The sequence below is a fragment of the Cynocephalus volans genome, chromosome 3 (genome assembly GCF_027409185.1).
Source record: "Cynocephalus volans isolate mCynVol1 chromosome 3, mCynVol1.pri, whole genome shotgun sequence".
Taxonomy (NCBI): domain Eukaryota; kingdom Metazoa; phylum Chordata; class Mammalia; order Dermoptera; family Cynocephalidae; genus Cynocephalus; species Cynocephalus volans.
This window is the reverse complement of record NC_084462.1, coordinates 154992405-155014383: the sequence shown is the minus strand read 5'-3', so window position 1 is coordinate 155014383 and position 21979 is coordinate 154992405. Positions and strand designations below refer to the sequence as shown.

The following is a 21979-nucleotide window of genomic DNA, read 5'->3' as shown; positions in this document are numbered from 1 at the left end:
TGTATTGCATTTCAGAGTTTACAAAACATCTACAAGTGTGTTTCACTTAAGCCTCTCTGCAACCAGTGAAAAAGATGGCATGGTATTTTTTTCCTGTTTTTAGAAAGGATGGAACTTACTCAACTGTGGATTTTGTGTTTATTTGAGATGTGACGAAAGCTATGGACCCCTCTGCCAAATGCGCATGTGCGTGAAGATTTGTCTCTAATTTCTGGAGACTCACCAACCCCTCAAAGCCTATGTGTGAAACCTGAGTTAAGAATTCCTGTGGCTGTCTGTAATCATGGAACTAATTTCATAAGATTTTAAGGCCCAGCCCCCTTGGTGATTCCTTTCAGCCTCACTGGCTTCTTGCTTGCCTTCCTCCCTTCTCTCACATACATGCCTCTTACTTTATGCTCTGGTTTCCTCCAGGGATTGATGGACACACTTTCCGAAGTGCCTGTCTACCGAGATGGTTGGAAGCAGAGTGGATCTTTGGGGGCATGAAATACCAGTATGGTGGCAACCAAGAAGGTAAGTGATGTTTTTTTCACTGGTGAAAATTACCTTTATAGTAGAAGCTCTGGAAAAGTTCCATGGAAACTTTTTCCAGAGCTCAAGAGAAGCTTATCGTGTTTCAGGGACTCATTCCAAAGATCTTTAATGCTTCCAAGGACTAATGTGAAGCGACAGTGAACAAGGCAGTTGTCACTCTGCATACTGTTCTCTTTCCCTGACTAAGTGTCATTGATCCTTTAGAAACCTGTTCTTAGCCTGGGTCTAACACAGCAGTGTGAACCCCTGTTCAGTTAATGTTTAGCTGTTTAAATTATAATAAAATTTAAATTGAAACAGTAGGAAGATTAATTCATCTTAGGTATTATAAAAGGAACAGACCTTAAAAACAAGGAAAGAAATCAACTTCCCAGTGAAGGAAGCAGTTGAGCCCTCTAGACACTTGCTGATAAATAATACCATGAAACATAGTGCTAGGCAGCAGCACAAGGTCGGCTGTGGCCATTTTTGGTGAACACAGGTTAGGGAGGGGAGCTGCCTTGGAGAAACAGAGCAGTGAGGCTGCAGAGGTTTGCTCATCTTTGTTTTTAAGCCCTCTGTCTTGAGCCTCAGCCTTCTGCCTTCCTTGGTCCTCCTGCCGTTCCCTTACTGGCTCCAGCAGCTTGCCTCCGAAAGTGGCCCCTTCCCCTACCATTGTTCTCTCCTGACCCCTGTGCACCTTTGCCCTAGCAGGGGAGATGGGCTTTGAGCCCTGCTATGCTGAAGTGCTGAGGGTGGTACAAGGAAAACTTCACCAGCCAGAGGAGATCCAGAGAAGCTCCTTCTATGCTTTCTCTTACTATTATGATCGAGCTGCTGACACAGACATGATTGGTGAGTTTACCCCAGGTGTCAGACCAGAGAGGATAGTGGGTGGGGCTGTGGGGGAGGAGTCAAGGAGAAGGAGTATTTGAAATGCTTTGTTGGGATGATTACCTGAATCTCTCCAGTGCTGGTTGCTGAGTGGCACTAGTCACTTGAACGCAAGGGTAAATGTGACTTAGAATATTTTGGAGCTAGGAGATGACCTAAAAAACTATACAGTTACATTAAGTCTTTTTTTTTACATCTTTATTGAGGTTTAATTGACATACAGTAAATGCATACATTTAAAGTGTACAATTTGCCAAGTTTTGTCATATGTATACACCTGTGAAACCATCACCACATTCAAGATAATGAACATATCCATCACCCAAAAAAGTTTCTTCCTGCCCCTTTATGGAAACCTTTTTTCTTATCACAAAAGTAATGTTTTTGTTTAGTTGTGACAGTGTATGTACATGATCTGTCATGGCCTGAGAGAAATGATTAATATTTACTAATTTTTTATGGGTCTGTTTTTTTATTGTGGTTAAATATATATGAAATAAAATAGATTATAAATAAATAAATAAATAGTCTGCACAGATTATATTGTATGAATATGTCGTTTGTTTATTCTATTCTCTAATACTGGAAATTTTGTTTATTTCTAGTTTTTCCTTATTAAAAGTATCACTGGAATCAATTTCTTTATGTTTCCTTGAAGGCTTTTTGACATCAGCCACTTTTCTGTTTCATTTCAGATTATGAAAAGGGAGGTGTTTTAAAAGTTGAAGATTTTGAAAGAAAAGCCAGGGAAGGTGAGTGTCAGGGGAAGCCCCTGCCAACTCCGGTGACCTAAAGTGACCTAAATTGCCTCAGTCAGCTCAGAAAGTCTCTCAGAGGGCTAGTTTCTTTCTGGGTCTTCCAATCTTTGCAAGGAGTTAAAAGCATTAGGTGGCATAGAATTCTGGGCAAACATACGGGAATATAAGAGGCTTTGGGGGAGTGGTGAAAACAGTTTTTCTTCTTTATACATTTCTTCCTTTTATTCATTTATTTCTATTGAAATAGTGTTATCAATGTTAATGAAACACTGAGCACCAAAATATATGGGAAGTAGCCACAGAGGCTTCCCTGAGAGAATCGATCTAATATACAAATGATCTTATCCGGTGGCCCCATAGTAGGGCTAAATGGTATTTCTCTGTCTTCTGGGCCTCAGCATAAATAATAGGTAAGAGACTTAGAACTAAGTCCCCAGAATAGATCATAGCAATTTAGTAAATAACTAGGACCCATGTAAATTTGAGTAGATAAGATATCACACCAGACATGTGCAAGTTCTTAAGAAGCTGCGGTCTTGCAGAGGCGATCAGTTCACAGTCTAGTCTCCAGGAGGCCCCAGCATCACCAGATGGAGACTTCTGCTTGGCTTATTCTATCTCTGTCTATATTTAGAGAAAATCCTATACTTCTCAGTTAGTTGCAAACTTGAACTCCACTGTTCACACTCTTACTTTCAGTGTGTGATAACTTGGAACACTTCACCTCAGGCAGTCCTTTCCTGTGCATGGATCTCAGCTACATCACGGCCTTGTTAAAGGATGGCTTTGGCTTTGCAGACAGCACCATTTTACAGGTAAAAGACAAGGCAACAGAGTCCCAAAACAGGACTCTGTTGTGGGGGCTGGGAAGGAGTCAAGAGCTTGTTTAGTAATCTGAATAGCTATAGGTGAAATTATGAGGTATTTTTGTTTGGGCTATGGACAAGGCACTGTGCTGGGCACCATGAATGTGGGAAATTACTTTTATGCAATGATAACCTCCAAGTGTATTAATAGGCAAGCTATCCCAGAGGCCACAGAACAGAAAGACTTGTAGCCCAAATTAAGATGCCCAAGTCACATAGTTTATTAAATCAATTTAGAACTCAGGGCAAGGAGCAGGGGGACAGAGATGGGAGAGGTAAACACACAGTATAGGGTAAAAGCAGGTTGGAAGTGCCACACTGTCTGCATCCTGGGTTATGTGTATCCTGGGTTCGTATGTCTCGCTTCTCTCTCTGCCACTGATGGGATAGTGATAAGTACTAGAGCTGAAGATTGACCAAGGGAGCACAAGGTCAGAAGATTCCTGGGGCCATCACACAAACTTGCTCTCTTCAGAGAGGTCCAGGGGCAGGTACATCTGGCCAGTAGCATTAGCTCACCCAGTACCCCATTAAGTGGGTTTTATTTGGCCAAAGACATGAGGGACCAAAAGGGTGTCACCAATGAGTGACTTATTTTTTTTTATTGTTATTATTTTTTAATGAGTGACTTATTTAAAACCTCATATATATAGTTTGTCATATATATTTTGTGTGCCTCATATATTTAGTTCCTCATATATTTAGGTCCCTCTTTGTCCTCCTATCTTTCTCCATCTATTTCAGCACATGCAGGCTCTACTTTAATTGTAGTAAGTTATTTATCTGTTCTAAAACACATCTTAGGAATTCTATCCCATTAATTTTTTTATCTTCTATACCATAATTGAAGGATGATTAAGATATAATCTTTGTCCTCAAAAAGCATAGTCTATTAGAGGAAATATAACGAAAATATAGCTATGGCACAAGGCAACCTTGTGAACTTTGGGGTCAAGTAAGTAGACTATATTTTGTCTTCCAAGCCCCTCCCCCACCTTCTCTTGTGTCACTTCCCTTTCCTGTTTCCCCAGTTCCAGATGAGTCTATAATTGCCCCATTTCTTGTGTTACAAAGATTTCATAAACTCATTCCTATTAAGGTATTTGGATTTAATGTGTTGTTATATCTGTCGAGAATACCATCATTTAAAGCATGGCTCTGTTCATCAGATCTGCTTCACGTTCTCATTCTGCAAACTTACTAGCTGTGTTACCTTAGGTGATTTTACTTCCCCTTTCTAATTTTTAGGTTCCTCATTCAAAACACAAGGATCCTTACAGCACCTATTTCATAGGGTTGTTATGAACATTGAGATAATGTATGTAAAGCACATGCCTGGTGTATAGTAAGTTATGAGTATTGGTATTGCTATCAGTGGAGGCACTTCACACCAGTTGGGGATAGGTTTGTGGATAAGGGAGACCATCCTAAGCCTCTCGATACACACTAAGTTAAAACTGCCTCTACTTAAGCATTAACAATAACTGAGTTCTTTAAGAACAATTTTTCTGCTATTTTCAGCACTGGTATTCTTTTAATCTCTATGATTTCAATGGGAGCAGAATTTAAATCAGGGGTGGACAGTTCCCTGTTCCAGAGATTGCTTCACTTTGGCATCTGTATCCCTAGGCTGCCAGCCCAGACCTGAGGACAGAGAAAGAGCATTTTGTTGTGGGTCACTCCCAATTTGACTCAGATGTCCCAGACTAAACCTCAAGAAAATGATTTGAATGCCATTTGTGCCAGTTTTGGGTACAGTGGCTAGATAGGATTTCTTTAAGTCAACACAGAACAGTATACTGGTTCTCAACCTTTTTTTTTTTTTTTTTTCTTTTTGGTGGTAATGGTGGTGGCAACTTTTTTCAACAAAAGCTTGTGTAGGATGTCAGTAATATAAAACTGATAAAAGTAGTGCTATATTCTGGTTGAAGCAGAGATTGGAGGCCTGTAACTCCTTTACTGTTTGGCCTCCCTTTCTCCTTTGAAGCATTTCCAAGGAACCCCTAGGATTCTGAAGAAAATTTGATAAACACTTAACTAATCTCCTTGTTATATAGTTGAGGAAATCAGATCTAAAGTTTTGCCCAAGGTCACTGAGTTAATTGAGGCACAACGTGGCCTAGAAGGCCTTAAATGTTCTGGTTGGTTATTATTAGTGCTTATTAAGAAGAGGCAGTTGCTGGGGCCGGCCTGTGGCTCCCTCGGGAGAGTGTGGTGCTGATAACACCAAGGCTGCGGGTTCGGATCCTATATAGGGATGATTGGTTAGCTCACTGGGCGAGCGTGGTGCTGACAACACCAAGTCAAGGGTTAAGATCCCCTTACCCGTCATCTTTTAAAAAAAAAAAAGAAGAGGCAGTTACTAACATAGTATGAATGAGAAGCTTGGTGTGTTCTTTCCCACCCCTAAATCTTTTCCCAACTCCTGATCATGCCCTTTCTACCACTTCCATTAACATTTCAACATAAGTTATCAGAAATTGGTGATTCTGAAAATAAAGCAGAGAATGTTATGTTTAGTTCCAGCATTAGGGAAAGAGTTCAGAAGCTTGTCTGTCTAGAAGATCTCTCTAGAAGGCTTGAGTGGGACCACTCCCTGGGCCAGAAGCATTCAGGGATCAGAATGGCATATTCAGGGGCAATAGGCCATGGCTGGAGGGAAATTGTTACAGAGAGGAACAGTGGAAAACCTCTAAAGACTGGCTACTCTTAATTTTGCCTTCATTTGGCCATGTGGATGCTCTTTGCAGATATTATCTGCAGATTTTATGTGCCATACTCATGAGAGCTGAAAATTAGAAGAAAATATGAAGACTTTTTTTCTCTTCCTTAACAGCTCACAAAGAAAGTAAACAACATAGAGACGGGCTGGGCCTTGGGGGCCACCTTTCACCTGTTGCAGTCTCTGGGCATCTCCCACTGATACCAAGCACTTCCTCTGAGGCTTGTGGTTGCCAACAACCTTTTTAAAGGGAAAAGGAGTGAGCACTCAGTCATTTTCTGAGTTAGTCTGGGGTCAGCCTGGACTGAAGCACAGCAGCTGGTTTTCTCAGGAGGAAGGGGCTTTTGTAGACAGATCTTGCCCTTGAGCCTAGAGATTTGGGTTTAATTTACACATCTAATGTGAACTGTTACCTAACCACTCAGAGTGCACAGCTGGCACCAGAGTCTAAATCTTTGAGATTCTTTGTGTGTCACAGAGAGCCATGTGAGCCAAAAATAATAGCTTTGGAGCTCAACCTTAGAGTGAGAGCCCAGGGACAGGTCACTGGGAACCAAAGAAAAATCTCGTTTTAACCCTTCGAGTGCCTCGTTCTTTTTATCATTTTAATTTTCTTACATGCTAAATTAGTGCAAGCCCATGACCTATCAGTACCAGTTTTTTCTCCTCCCTATACACTGCCCTGCCCCACCCATATCTGCATTCATCTCCCCTGAAAAAGAAAAAAATACCTGGTTTTGCTTTCCATGTGTGATTTTTTTAAAAAATGGTAACATATCACAATTTGTGTGATCCTGGTCTGTGCCGGCTCCAATCAGTCAGCTGAGAGCTATCATAAATCTTAACAGGATGGAGAATAACTCCTAACTGTACATAGATCACAGCCTTAGAAAGGAGGCCATGGGCCGGCCCGTGGCTCACTTGGGAGAGCGTGGTGCTGACAACACCAAGTCAAGGGTTAAGATCCCCTTACAGGTCATCTTTTAAAAAAAAAAAAGGAAAGGAGGCCATCCATTCTCTAGGGACATGTTTTGGGAGGATGTGTCTGCCCCATACGGCCTGCTATCTTAAATCAACTTTTTATCAGTCAACTCTGGGATTAATGAACATACCCAGCCTCATAGGTATGTGTGTATTCAGTGCCAGTACCACCTCCCAGGTTAATGTGTTTATAGTGTTCATGATTCTGAATTTGTTTTCTTTGTGTTTCTAAGGAATACTACTATACCCCAGCTTTTGATCTATAATGAGAAGTCAGTGTCTGTGCTTCTCAAGAATCTATAGATTTTGGTCATAGCCTCTTTCAGTTTGCCCTTTTATTCCCTCCTTTTATAGAAGTACCTCTATGCCCTGGCCCCTGATAATTTTATTTATTTATTTTTTGGCTGGCCAGTACAGGAACCCCAGACATTGATGTTATCAACACTGCACTCTAACCAACTGAGCTAACTGGCCAACCCTCCTGATCATTTTAGCTAACATCCTCTGAATTATTGTCCGGTTGCAGGGTTTCTAATACTCTTCCTGACAATACCCAGCATTTGATTTGGTTGCCTGTTTTGGTCCACATCATCGGTACAGTGGACCAGCATTCCAGAGAACCATTTTTAATGACTCTCAGATTCTCTTTTTGAGTCTGCTCAGAGCTCTTGATTTTGTGAATTATTCACCCTCCCCCACCAATTCATTATCTTATACTTTCCCACATGACCATCATCTGCTTCCTGTCTACCCACTCTAGTGATCTTGGACTGGAAAGATCTTCCTGTCATTTGGCTCCTTTGCCTTGCCTCTCTACCTCCAGATTCTTTGCAGGAGTGTTTGTGTCTTCCCAAACTTGTAGTTTTCACAGTAGACTCCCTTTCCTTCTGCTTTTTCACAAAGGATGTTAAATATGCCTGGCCCTCACATCAGTCCCTGGGGAACCTTATTTTTTAAGTTACTCCAATGAGTCAATAAATATCTCACATCTCCTATGTGCAAGGAAGTAAGCAAATTTCTATATTCTTATCCCCCAAATTTTAGTTGTTTTTTTAATTCAATATGGAATTTCTTCAGACTTTTCACACTGACATTTATTACCAAGGTCACCTTTATGCCTATTGCCTTTCTCAAAAAATGCTAATACATAAAGAAATAACAGAATCTTTAGAGCTGGAAACAGCCCCAAAATATAATCCAGTCTTCTACCCAATGCAGAATTCCCTCAACATTCCTAACAGGTTATCATTCAGCTTCTGTTTAGGCGTTTTCAGAAGGCTCATTTCACTTGGGACTGCAGTAATGTTAAAAAAATTCCTCCTTACATTGAACTGAAATCTGCCTGTCTTCTCTGTAGTCTTAGTTCTGTTCTAATTGCTTCTTCCAAAGCCTTTCAATCTTTTGAAGAAAGCTCCTTCCAAGTTCTTTATGGTCTCTTCTTTAATATGTGATGTGACTCCTATATCCCTTACCATCTTTGTCAAAAAAGTGGGGTGCTAGATCATATAACACTAAATGTTGTTCCATATGATTAGGGCAAGACCCTTTCCTCCAGTAGAAACCAAGTTGTTTCCCCAAGAGGTAAGCTGAGTTCACTAAAGATTCCTCCAGCTTGACAGTTCCATAAAGGTAAGATTCCCTGGTCTTCATCACCACAGGCTATTTCTGAAGCTTCTTATAAGTGAGGGCCATATTTGTAAAGTACACATACTGTTCAGAAGATTCCTTTGATCATCCCAAATACCTTCAAAACTTTGGGGTAGATGCATTCTAACTTCAGAAATTTATCTACGTATATTTTGTTAATCTTGATGAGAACATCTGGAGAATTAACCAATTTGTTCCATTTTAAGCAACTTGGAATGAGAATTTTTCTTAGAAAAAAATGATTTGTCTATAATGTACTTTCTGCCCCCTAGTGTACCCTTTTATTAAAAGTACCTTCTTAAAAGGGTCCTACAGATTCTAATATTGCTAATTAGTTTCCTCTCTGTGTATGTGGTGTTATATTTAAAATACTTAGCACGTGGCCTGGCACATGGTGGATGTTTTATGTTTACTATCATGCTTATTATGTGAAGAACATCCTCTGTGGGTCATGCAGGTCCTTGCAAGATGTGCCTTAAAATTCTTCCTATCTTGCCAGATTTTGTTTGCATACTCATGGAGAGTCCATGTTCTCCTTTCCTGGGCTACCTTGAAAGATAACCTTTCCTTACAGTCTCTGCCAGTAGTCACACAGCTTTTCATAACAGCTGCCACCTTTTATCCTGAGCACATTTTTCCTGAGATTCCAGGAAGGTCTTATGAAATTGTTACTTTTTCACTCTAGTATCTTATAAATTTCCCACATTTGCCTGAAAAGCTCCCCTGTAGTAACAGATACTCATGCCTTCAAAAATTATTCCCAAGAATAGCTTAACTTGGTTCAAAAGCAGACTGTTTCTTCTCATTTCATCTTCAAATCAGACTTTTGGGGGGCTGACCGGTTAGCTCAGTTGATTAGAGCATGGTGCTGATAACACTAAGGTCCAGGGTTCAATCCCTGTACCAGCCAGCCACGAAAACTAATAATAATAACAACAACAATAATACAAATCAGACTTTTGGGCAAGATATTCTATACAGTATGCAAATCTAATAGACCTACAGATCTCAAGAGGCATCTCTCATACTGTGAAGTGAGCTCTTCAAAAACCCACAGCAAAACAATGCTCCCTCCAGTTGGCCACCAAACATGAACAAATTCTGCTGCTAATCAATTTCCCTTTTGACCTGGTTCCTGAGCTCTTCAAACCTGGGCAATGAAAATATTATTTCTGAACAGACAATGGTGTTCCGGAGAGGAGCCATAAATAACATTGAAATCTGGTGCTGTGATGACAAAGTAATAACTAGCATTAATAAGATTCGGTTTTCTTATCAGAATATCCAGTACACTTATAGCAAAGGTTAAAGCAATTTATATTTAATTCGCATTCTAATGTTGTTAATTTTAAAACAGCAATTTTAATAAAAATGTATCAACTGAGTATCTAATTCTTACATCTACCATAAAAATGTATAAATTTATGACCAGCATTAAAAACATACACATACAACCAACTGTATAAAATCTTCTCTTTAGAAAAGATTGTTAACAAGTGAAAATGAGTGAGACAACACCTAACGATTTTTGTTTTAGTAATAAAAAGTTCCTTTTCAACCAAATCACAATAGTCTTCCTTTGGGCTTTTTTCCTAGACCTGGCTAATACACCCTCCTCACGGCCTTATCACTTATTATTTGGGCTCCATAGGCCCATTAAGCAGAGGAGAAAAAGAGACAAGAATTCTAATGTAAAGTAAATTTATTAAATTAAATTAAATATTGAAAATATGAGATGGTCTTGGGGCAGGATGTTCTTTTTTCATCAACATAATCTTCAGAAGAGGAGCACTCATTTGCTTGCAAAGGCTATAATCTGTTCCTGGAGAAAAATGAAACAAAGTAAGTGATATTCTGACATTGTAAGGTATAAGGGCAGGTGAACAAGATACTTTAAAATATCTAAAGTGTTTAAAGCAAAAACGTAGCATAAGTCCCATATAGATACTCCTCCCATGAGTCCCTGCTTTATTTCAGCTTAAAAAAAAAAAAGAAAAGAAAAAAGTGCTTTAAATGTAAGCTTCTCGGGGAAGCAGCTGGCCAACCAGCAAAAGTAGTTTAAACATCTTTATCTTTACAAGTCCCTATTCACTATTTTAAGTCCTTCCTATATACAAAGTTATTGCTCAGATGTGGGCCTTAACACAAACAAGCCCAGCAAGAACTTTTTTGCTCATAAACACTGGAGAAGGCAGACAGATAAAGATGATAATTTTACAGCCAAGAAAATTAATTCAAAGAAATTAAGAGTCGTTTCCAAAGTCATTCCTTGGGGGCCAAGAATCTTGGAGAGACATGAGTGACCTCTTACTTTGAGTGGAGAGACTGCATTTGTGGCCTGCAAGCCCCATGTCCTGAGCAGCACAAGTGGAGTGGCACTAGTGGAATACAGCCTTTTCAGTAAGTCTGTGGCAGCCAGAAGAGCAGTGTTGTGACGCTGTCTGTCTGTTTCATAACCTGTGAGGTGGCTCATGGAGCCTGGAAGACAGAGGAAAGGTTAAATCCCTAATCCAATAATAAAGTTTTCTTCCCTCTCCTAACAAACCAGATACATTTTATGTCCACTTCATCTTGCTACTGAGGGCCATTTTGGGGCCTTGTTCTTCCCTGACTGTGACCTCTGGATACTTCTCTAAGGCACCTGAATCCTTACCTAAGTCTTTCCCATTGAATGCTGCAGTACTGAGGTGATGGACCAAGCTGGAGATATCTCCAAAACCCATGTTGACACCTTGTCCTGCAAGTGGATGGACTCTGTGGGCTGCATCCCTGAGAATAAAGCAGAGTTCAGGTGTAGCCTCTAGCAGCACAGTGAGAAAGGTGCGGCCCTGTGCTGTTACTGTCTTACCCAATGAGGGCCACCCGAGGCCGGACGTACTCAGCAGCATGTCCCAACCCAAGAGGAAACAGGACTCGACTTTTGGCATCCACCTTGGCCACACTTGGGGGCAGCTGGCGAGCTGAGACCTTAGTGGGCTTCACAAGGGCAACAGCATATTGCAACATGGTGCCAGCTGAATCAATGAAGTCTGTATGGTTAGCATCACTCCACTGAGCAGCATCAGCCACAAAACAAACAAAGTGAAATGTGATCAGTGACTAGCAGGGAATTAAAAATGAAACATGAAACCCTTTTTTAACCAAAGCTAAGGGTATTGCTACCTAACATGCCTAAATTGATCTTGACTACAAGTGACAAGCCCCTCAAATGCAGAACTCAACTTGCCATCACTCCCCACAGGTTTTAGGATCAAACCAAACTGCTCATGAACTGGCCCCTGCCAACCTCTGAGCTTCATCCTTCAGTTGTCCCCACTCTTGATAACCATGCCCCAGTCACAGTGTAGCTCATTATACAATATCCTCTTGCCTCCTGGACTCCAGTCTGCTTAGAATGTCCTCCTACCTGTACTTCACCTCAGAGCATCCAGAAGATGTCAGCTCTTTTTGTAACCTCCCCCTAAACCCTGCTCTGCCTGAGTGTGTTTTCCTCCTGTATGCTCCCACAGCATCCTATACATACTTCTACCTCTGTACTGAGATTATCATTTACGTATCTTTCTCCCTTACTTGACTATGAGCTTCCTGAAAGCAGGGGCTGTCTCATTTGTCTCTATCTCCAGAGCCTACTACATAGAAGGCACTCATAATTATTGTTGGATAAATATACTGCAAAGGTGCTAGGCCTGTGCCAGGAATATACTAAATGACCCAGAGAGGAGTAGCATTCACCATTTACCTTGGAATCCACTTCACTGTATTCAGTTCCTTTTATTCTTTTTGGGGGGGGGGGGGCGGGGGGATGAGGTTTTGAAGCTTTATTCAGATAACCAACATCTGGAGGATGACCAAGCAAAAATCATTCCCCAGTTCCTTTTTATTCTTGTTGCTACTACACAGCAGAGTAAATTCTTCAGAGTGAGGGAATAGTGATTGGTAGTTGCATAGGCTCTAAAGGCCAGATGATTTCAGAATCCAGCTTTACCACTAGCACTAAGACCTCAGTGGGCTTCACTAAGACTTCAGGCATATTCCTAATCTCTCTAAATAAGAATAATAATACCTACTTCGAAAGTTTACTGAATTAAATAAATACATGTAAAACTCTAACCTGTACCTGGCACAGAATGAGCACTCAATAAATGTTATCAATTAGTACTATCAGTGAATTTAAATAAATATGGCATTTAAGCTCCAAAAATACTGGTGCCTATATTATCTAAAGGCTGTGTCTACTCTAGAATAAGTTACCGTTTGTTGAGCATGTACAACGTACTAGATATGTTCTCAGCATTTTACGTAAATTCTCTCATTCTGAAAATATGTATTCAATCCTGAGAGATTGGTGATACTATTTCCATTTTTCAGGAGATTAACAGGTAAAACCAGTATTGAACCCATGTATGTCTACAAAGCTTACTCTCAAATTCTGTGTTTAGCCCCTCCCTGGGAACACTTCCAATGAATCAGGTTTCAAAGGTTCAGGTACTTGGGACCTAGCAGAGCTATTTAAAATTATCAAAGTATAACAACTTCAAAAAAGGCCAATGCTAACCAACACCCAGGTAGCTCTTTCAAGTCATTATAACAGCAGCCCACAACCCTCAAAACAGCATACATGTTGTTATTTCTGTTGCTTTGCATTTCCCAGTATGCCCTCCTCCACATAATCCAGATGAAGTTACATTGGGGCTGCCAATTGGTTAGTCCTTTTTCCTTATTCAAAACCACCTTCCTGTATCTGCCCCTACAACACATCATCAGCTGAACAATTTGCTACTCACAAAGGCAGAGTTAATGGCATCCACAAACTCTTCTTCATTCATGCTGACCAGCTCTGCTGCATGCTCATGGGATGTGGACCAAACCAAGGAACTCAAGGTGTCCGAGAGCTGTGTCAAAAGAAGAACATCAGTAACTCAGGCTAAAACTCTTCTGGACTCAGGAGCTCTCAGGCATAAAGGAAGAAGGGGAAATAAAATTAGCCTGGGCATATTCCCTTGAAACTAGAAAAAGGCTAAGAGAAAGTGAGGTCCTAAAAGAGGAAGGCTGGATACATTTGAGCAGACTAGTCAGAAGGGCCTCTTACCGGGAGCAGAGCAATAGGCCCAGAGGGGAGAAACCTCTGCCAAGCTACATTGTTTTCTGTGGCCTGCAATAGAGAGAAGAAAAGTTCTGTGAGAAGTACAGTATCTATTAGTCAGGTCCCCAGATGGCATCTCAGGATCTTACCTCTGATAAATGCAGAGTAGCCACAACAGCAGACTGGTCATAGTTCCAGCTAACATTCCGGATTCCAGCAGCCTGCCGTACTCCTGAGTTGTGACCATCTGCACCAATCTGCATGAAGACAAGAGCCTGCTAAGTCTTACAACCTCTTCATAAATCAAACTGCTCCAGAAGTTTGTGTCTACTCCCTAAAGTTTTCTCTAGCTTCAAATGTTGGAAAGCCCAACTGTGGCAGGAAACTTTCTATGAGGCCTGCCTTACTCACAGCCCCTAGAGAAGTAGCACTACAATCTGTGACCTCAGTTCCAGCCAACATAGCCAAAGGTGGAACTCTGACCCAAGAGGTGCCAGCCATATACTCAGCCAGATTTTCTTAATATTTGAGCTAGAGGGAAGTAAGTAAAGTTTCAGTATGGGGCAGGCACTGGAGCTGAACAGTCCTGATACAATGTTAGGAAAAGCTGCCAGTAAAAGGGAAAGCTGTTGAGCAGAAAGAAAGCGAAAAATGGGAGATGCAAGGAGATGATAGACCTCAGGAGTAAGAGGGAAAGATTAGCCTCTTTCTTCTGACACTGGGTCCTGTCCCTATGAGACCCAGCTATCCTTTACTTCATGCCCTCAGATGGTCCATAAGATTGCTTCCTGTACAGGATTTACAAGACCATCTTAACTTGAGCTGGCTTGAATGGGTACTAGTCCTTAGAACCAGAAGCCTTGCCTAAAATTAATTTAAACTATAGCTTAAATCTAAAACTAGAGGCCCTATAGTCTAGGATAAGATGTAGATTTGCAAGACCCCTGGCAAAAGAAGAATCTTCAACTACCAACAGTTTGGTCTGGAGGGTGCTGCCATCACCTAGGGTAATATGAACCCAAGGGCTGGAGTCTGCTATGGGAAATGGACAAGGCCAGGTATAGCCAATGGCTTTGCTCCTGTAGAGAACTGTCACTCGGTCTGGAAGAGGAAAAATACAAAACATTAGAAAGGGTGGCACACAGGCTGAGGAAAAAGCCATAACTAAACCTAAAGCAAGCTCCCAGGACAGCAATGTCTTGTTATTTACTGCCAAACAAGAACAGTAAAATCTAAACATATAAGTAATCAATGCTATAGTCTAGAGCTGATAAATGACAGATGCCACAGGGATAACTCGGTGTAAAAAAAAAAGAAGGCATATAAGCTCTCATTGAATTCTCAGCCTGCGCCGCTCCTTCTTCCCATCCTCATGTTCCTGCTCCTCAGGTTTCACTCCTAATTGAGCCCAGGTGTGCTTTCAGAGTCAACAGGATAGGACCACCACGGGCTGAACAAGTGCTACATGGCATAAGATTTTTCTTCCCACTAGAAATCATCTTATTTTTTTGATCATAAAAATAATATGCTCTCTCCAAACACATCAAGTTGTATACATTAAATATCTACAGCTCTTTGTATGTAAATCATACCCCAATAAAACAGTTTAAATAATAATAATAATGGTTCTACTGTTAAAAGTCTGGACAACAAAGAAAGGTTAAAGAGGAAAAAAACAATCACCCTTAAATCATACCACTCAGAGACAACTACAGTTAGAGCTCTGACGTATAGTTTTCCAGACAATTTCCTATTCATGTATATGCACATACACAAGTGGGATCATATGACACATATTTTTCTTCACCAATATATTATGGAATATTTTTCTTAGTGACTAAATATTAAACCCAAATTATCTTTAAAAGCTGCACAGTGTTTCACTACATGGATAAATTACTATTCCATATCAAAAAGCACTTAAGTTACTTCCAGTTTGTCTCTCTGTAGAACCTTGAGATAGGAGGGACTTCAGAAAGTTCATGGAAAGATTGATATTATCTTTTAATTCTATTTTTTCATCAACTTTTTGAAGTACATATTTGCAATTCATATATCTGATAAGAAATGTATAACTAGAATATATAAAGGAACGCCTATAAGTCAAAAATAAAAACACAAATATCCTATTTATAAATGGGTAAAAGATTTGGAACAGACATTTCTCCAAAGAAGATATACAAATGGCCAATAAGCACATGAAGACACTCAACATTATTAGTCATTAAGGAAGTGCAATAAAAACTATAATAAGATACCACTTTACACTCACCAGGATGGCTATAATTTTTTTTAAAAGGAAAATAATTGTTGGCAAGATGTACAGAAATTGGAACCCTTATATATTGGTGGGAAAGTAAAATGATGCAGCCTCTTTGGAAAACAGTTTGGCAGCTTTTGAAAATTTTAAACATATAATTATTTTATGACCCAGAAATTCCAATCCTAAGCAATTCCAGGAAAAATGAAAACATATGTCTATACCGAAATTTGTACATGAATATTCACAGCATTATTCACAATCACCAAAAAGTGCAAACAACCCAAATGTCCATCAACTGATGAATGGATAAACAAAATTCGTTATATCCACACAATGGAACACTATTCAGCAATTAAAATGGAATGAAGTACTGATATATGCTACAACATGTATGCATCTCAGAAATATTATGCCCAGAGAGAGAGAGAAATCAGACACAAATGAATACATATTATATGATTCCAATTATATGAATTGTTCAGAACAGGCAAATCTAGGAGGACAGAAAGCAGATTAGTGGTTGCCAGGGATAGGGGTGTGAACGGAGAATGACCGTAAATGGGCACGAGGTTTCCTTTTGAGTGAAGTGATGGGAATGTACTAAAATGATATTGTGGTTATGATTGCACCACTCTATAACTAAAATCATTAAATTGTACACTTAAAATGAGTGAGTTTTATGATATGTAAATTGTATCTGAATAAAGCTATTTTTAAAAAAGGACAACCCTTAGATAACCATGAGAGGAATTCTATATGGTGGACATTCAGTATCTATAAAAGGGATCCTAAGGCAGTTCACTTCCCAGCGAGTGAATGGCGATGGAAGGGATGGGTGCCTCACCAGATACAGCCTCCAGCTGCTTAGTGACAGCATGCAGGATGACATCATTCTCCACTATATAGCCCATGTCATCCAAATTATCCTTATCAAACATTATCAAGGCCTCTGAGCAGGCGTCCCATACCTGAAGTAGAAAAGGAAAGTTTGTGTTAAAATCAAGGAAAGGGAAACATTTCTCCATCAGAAACTGAGTCTTGCTTTCCCAAGTGACAGACTAGAAAATCAGTTTGTCAGCCTCTCTGGCAGGAGATATAAAGTGGAAAGAAAATTCTCTTGGTGAATGCTTCTCCTAACTTCCTTAGACTAAATGTGCACTTTGAGTCCTCCCACATTCACAAAAAACCTACAGAATGTGGACTCTAAAATCTTAACACAAGACAGACCAAGATATGTAGCCAAAAGTGAAAAGGATAAAGGAGGCACCTGCATCCGCCGAAAGGCTCTGTATCTCATGTTGCAGATGTGATCCCAGGCACCAAAACCTACAAGAGAAAGCATCTGTAGATCATTGACCTCACAGGGACCTGAGCTCCTAGGCTCCAAAGACCTAAAGACAATTTGCTAACTAGTTCCATGTGCACACATTCATCTGTAACCCCAAAAGCATTTAACATGCAGGCTCCCTAGCTCACTAGAGGGCTGGCTCTGGGAATAAAGGTGCTGCTACTAGAAATGAATGTTTATAATTAACTCATATAGTTTCAGTTCCATCAGTTCATAATGACCTACATCACAAATGAAGTCTACATGATGGGCCCACATGTCTCGAGGATGTCTTCCCAAACAAGGAGTTTACACATTAACAATTTCAGGGGTCCTCATCTTCAAGTATGCACTGGACAAACAAACCCACCCCCTACTCCCCACCCACTTCAGTGAGCTCCCTCTGCATCAAAGGCTCTGGTGACTCTGCCCTATGAGACACAATGCAAAGCCAAGAGGGAAAGGAGATTGGATCTATGAGAGAGGATCTTCTACTCACTACTGAGAAGGGTTGCAGAGCCAGGGGAAATGGAGCTCACTCTGTTGCTGTAAGTTTCTGACAATTTCTCCAATAATTTCTTTGGACCTGCTTCTAGCAATAGGATTTTCTTGTCACGAAAGTGAATATCATATCCTAAAAAAAGAAATAAAAAGGGCAACATTTTATTTCATTTTAGGAAAACCAAGAATTTATTCCCTTTCCCATCTTCAAGAGAAACAACAGATTAACTAATTCCTTAGCCCTTACAATACAAATTTCTTACAGGGCACATAAAATAAACACTACCCATGCAGAGTCCTAAGAAATAGCATATACCACCATTTCAGCCATGAGAACCACCCTACCCACAACTGGCTTCTCCAGACAAAGTTTTCTACATTTAATGTGCAAAAAAGCAAATAGTGGCAAAAGCCATAACTAGCAAATAGAATGCCCTAGAAGGGAGGAAAAAAGTAAAAAAAGAAAGACTATAGTATTTAGACACCAGATATTTCCAGCCCTCAATGTATTAAGTCACTGAAAGTTACAATTCCTGCTTAACAGAAAAATGGAATAAATAAGCAAAATTCATTGCAGTCCTAAGATTAAATCAAGGATAAAGAATTAGAGTTTAGGAAAGAAAAAGGGGCCAAAAAATGCATGAATTGTGCCAACCAATCTGATCCTAAAACATCTGTAGAGAGAAGTAAAAATGGGACTTGGGGACTTTGTTACTGAAAGACTGACTTTGTAGCACAGATATAGCCTCCTCCACAGTGTTTCAGACAAAGCTACAGGGAAAAGACAAGGAAAGAGGGTATGAGTTGCTGCTGCCAGGAAGGAAAAATAAAATGTGATATTATGACCAGAGAGAGAAGAAACACTAGAGGTTTTACTTAGTAATGATGAAAGAAAACCCACAAACCTTTACCACCTTTTAAAAATATTTTAGAATCCAGATGAGAAGAGAGACAGTATTACAATATACATAGTAAAAAATGTGAGAATCCGAGTTGGCCCCATGGAACAGGCAGTGTGTGGCACTGAACCCACCAGGTAGGCATGGCCCCCTCGCCGTGCAGCTGCATCACAGCTGTTTCTGCTGTGGAGAATGGGGTGCGGGGACATGCTTGGCACAGGGGGACTGCTTTCTTGTCCCTCATACCTCTGTGCCTTGACCTATGGGCAGCTGTTCCATCCTACCCACTCCAACCTCACTTCCCTAGGCTTTCATGGCTCTGAGCTTTCTTTTGTAAACTTATAAGCAGAATTCTGTATTGTAATTGTTTAAACTCATTCGAATTTTAAGAATTTATTCTTGTGTGGAAGAGTAAGAAAAATAAACAATTACAATACAGAATTCTGTGTATAAGTTTATAAAAGAAAGCACCACTGCTTTCCCTCCTTGTGCAGTGGGAGATGAGAAAAGGAACAAAATAGAAAAAATTAAAAAATAAAAAGCTAATACAAAGAGAGCAAAACACCAAAATATGAACACTAAAGTTTTAGTAAGACTGAAAAATTTTTCAAGTACATACCATAGAGAATTGTATAAAAGGAGGTAAAGTCACTAAAAGAAAATTAAGTTCTTCTCAGGATTTCTCCTTCTCAAAGTGTAGTCTTAAAATCTGCATTCCTCTCCTGAGGTATCTGTTTAAAATATAGGCTTGTGGGCCCAACCTGAACAAAATGAATCAGAGTCACCTGGAATCTTCATTTTTAAAATATTCCCATACAAACTGATAACAACGATTGCCTTTGAAGAGAACTGGGGGCTAACAATAAATAACAGAAGTCTTACTTTATACACTTTATACTACGAGTATATACCCTATAGCCTTTTGCAACTTTTAAATTTTATATCTTTGCCTATCTTCGTTATTGAAAACCTGAGAAACAAAAACAAAAATCCGGGTGATTCCTAAATGCACTCAAGTTTGAGAAACACTATTTTAGCCCATTTACCAATGGGCACAACCAAAAGGCTGTCAGGGATTACATACAAGGGGTCAAAGATTTATAAAGGGATCTTCAAAAAGATTTGTTTTATCTTTTAATTCTATTTTCCATGAACTTTTTGAAGTACCATCATACCTAAACCTGCGAGAAAGTCTTGTCTGTCTCAAAAGAGCTTTTTATCTCTAATTACCCGTGTTTCGGTGTGTTACTTAACCTTCCTGAGCTTTCACTTCCTTATCTTCACAATCTACACTCAGGATTACAATGAGGATTAAATTAAAATGTATGTAGAACATTTAAAAACATGCCTGTCCCAAGCAAGCGCTCAATAATTGTTACTACATTTTATATTACTTTGAGACTTGAGCCCATTAGCTCAAACAAAGCATTGCTTCCCACCAATTCCCTAGAAGAGAAGCCACCCCAGAGAAGATGTGTCTGTCACTCCATGGTTCTGAAGTCAAAAAAGACTTTCACACTACTAGTGACCTTTAATTTCTGAAGCCAGAAAATTCAAATCAAATTTCTGAAAGCCACTGTATAGTTGTTAAAAGCAACAGCTCTGGAGTTTGGTGGCCTGGGTTCAAATTCTGACTCTACTACTGGCCAGCTGTGAGACTCTGGTCCTTAATCTTGCTAAGCATGTTTTCCTCACATAAAATATTAAAATAAGTAATATCTACCATACCTGGTAATGGAGCAGCTTAAACTAAACATGTAAAGGCAAATTCTTTACCTCACAGAATACACAAAATTTAACTCAAAGTAGATCATAGACTTCTGTAACAGCTAAACTATAAAACTCCTAGAAAAAAACGGGAGTAAATCTTGGTGACTTTGGATTAGGCAATGATTTCTTAGCTATGACATCAAAAGCAAAAGTGATAAAAGATTGATAAACTGGACTGCATCAAATTTAGAACTTTTGTGCTCCCCAAAAAAACTACCAAGAAAGTAAAAATACCTCAAAATGTAAGAATATATTTGCAAAGCATATATCTGATAAGTAATCTGTACAAAAATATATAAAAGAACTCTGACAATTCAATAATAAAGACAAATAGCCCAATTAAAGACTGGGCAAAGGCTCTGAACAGGCATTTCTCCAAAGAAGATATTCAAATGCCAATAAGCATATGAAAGGATATTCAACATCATTAGTCAGGAAATACAAATCAAAACCATGAGATCCCATTTCACACCCACTAGGATGGCTATACACAAAAAGACAAAAACAGGTGCTGTCCAGGATCTGGAGAAACTGGAACTCTCCTATATTGTTGGTGGGAATGTAAAATTGTGCAGGCGCTTTGGAAAACTTTGGCAATTCTTCAAAATGTTAAACACAGTTATCATATGACCCAGCAATTCCAGTGGAAGGAATAGATCCAAGATAACCAAAACATGTCCATACAAAAGCATGTATACAAAATGTTCATAGCAGCATCATTTGTAGTAGGCCAAAAGTGGGGATAACCCAAATGTCCATCAACTGACAAATGCATAAACAAAATGTGGTATACACACACAATGGAATATTATTCAGCCGTCAAAAGGAATGAAGTACTGATATGCTACAACATAGATGAACCTCGAAAACATTAGATTCCATTTATATAGAACTGCTCAGATAAGACAAATCTATAAAGACAGAAAGTGGGCGTGTGGCTACCAAGAGATGAAGAGACGGGGAGAAACAGCGACTGCGAATGGGTTCTGCGTTTCTTTTTAGGGTGAGGTTCTAAAATTTACTGTGGTGATGGTTGCACGACTCTGTGAATGTACAACTATTAAATTGTACGCTTTAAATAGGTAGACTTAATGGAATGTAAATTATATCTCAATAAAGCTGTTTTTAAAAAACGCCTACCCCAGCGCGACAAAGCCTGACGCCCTCCAACTGTGCCACAACTAAATAACGCTGGCCAGGTCTGTTCCCCACGCCGTGGATCGACTCATAAGGCCCCGCCCACTTTTGACCCTGATGGACCAAACACGTTCCCGGGGGCTGTGGGGATCCTCTAGAAGGGCAGGAGATGGACCACGAGATCCGGGACACTCAGTCTTTGCGCAGTGCCGGTGCTCCCACGGCCCTCGTCGCTCCTCCACAGCCCAGCTCCCCGCCACTCCCGGCCTGGAGATGCGCTTACCCAAGGCACAGGCCATGGCAGCGCCCACCAGGCCTCCGCCCGACACCACCACATCGTACACGGTGTGTGCCGAGGCGCTGGACCACCTCTGGCAGGAGACCAGCGGGCTTCTGCGGGCAGCTGCGGCCGCAGTGCTCCACCGGCTGACAGCAGACCGAGCCGTCATGGTGCTGACCTGCCCGGCGGCAGGAGCCCCACGAGGCCCGCCTTGGGTAGTGCTTCCGGAGCAGAGCCCTCCAATCCCGTGCTGCTTCAGCCGCGTCCGCAGAACCGGAAGTAAAACGCGCCAAGATAATAGACCAATCAGAAAACGCCCTTGTGTCTTTGGGCGG

At 40.3% G+C, this 21979-nt stretch overlaps 2 protein-coding genes across 4 annotated transcripts in view; one reads left to right on the top strand and one right to left on the bottom strand.

The window, feature by feature from the left end:
- The window catches only part of ENTPD5 (ectonucleoside triphosphate diphosphohydrolase 5 (inactive)), a 37534-nt gene extending 27605 nt beyond the window's left edge, over positions 1–9929 (top strand). The window contains exons 10-14 of one of the 2 annotated variants that reach the window (XM_063091391.1): positions 415–516; positions 1231–1371; positions 2106–2162; positions 2868–2983; positions 5871–9929. In XM_063091391.1, the coding sequence (XP_062947461.1) occupies positions 415–516; positions 1231–1371; positions 2106–2162; positions 2868–2983; positions 5871–5957 (503 nt within the window). In that variant the 3' untranslated portion in view covers positions 5958–9929. Of the gene's footprint in view, positions 1–414; positions 517–1227; positions 1372–2105; positions 2163–2867; positions 2984–5870 lie in introns of both variants that reach the window. The other variant, XM_063091390.1, reaches the window with a different exon arrangement.
- A 139-nt stretch (positions 9930–10068) lies between these two features.
- Positions 10069–21837, bottom strand: COQ6 (coenzyme Q6, monooxygenase). Of its 2 annotated transcripts, XM_063091388.1 has the most exons (12): positions 21648–21837; positions 17557–17691; positions 16998–17056; positions 16575–16698; positions 14438–14568; positions 13617–13724; positions 13474–13536; positions 13169–13276; positions 11233–11435; positions 11038–11153; positions 10696–10862; positions 10069–10206 (listed from the first exon to the last, which is right to left on the bottom strand). In XM_063091388.1, the coding sequence occupies exons 1-12, from the start codon at positions 21811–21813 to the stop codon at positions 10177–10179; spliced, it is 1410 nt and encodes a 469-aa protein (XP_062947458.1). In that variant the 5' UTR covers positions 21814–21837; the 3' UTR covers positions 10069–10176. The 2 variants fall into 2 exon arrangements, with proteins under 2 accessions (XP_062947458.1, XP_062947459.1); XM_063091389.1 differs by lacking the exon at positions 10696–10862.
- Positions 21838–21979: the final 142 nt, after the last annotated feature.

Excerpts from the sequence above, each read along its gene's own strand:
- COQ6 (XM_063091388.1), bottom strand. The coding sequence starts at position 21,813 with ATGACGGCTCGGTCTGCTGTCAGCCGGTGGAGCACTGCGGCCGCAGCT. Across the intron at positions 13,725-14,437 it reads CCCTCCAGACCAAACTGTTG|ATTGGTGCAGATGGTCACAA; the intron begins GTAGTTGAAGAT and ends GTCTTCATGCAG. Across the intron at positions 13,277-13,473 it reads GGCCTATTGCTCTGCTCCCG|CTCTCGGACACCTTGAGTTC; the intron begins GTAAGAGGCCCT and ends CTTTTGACACAG.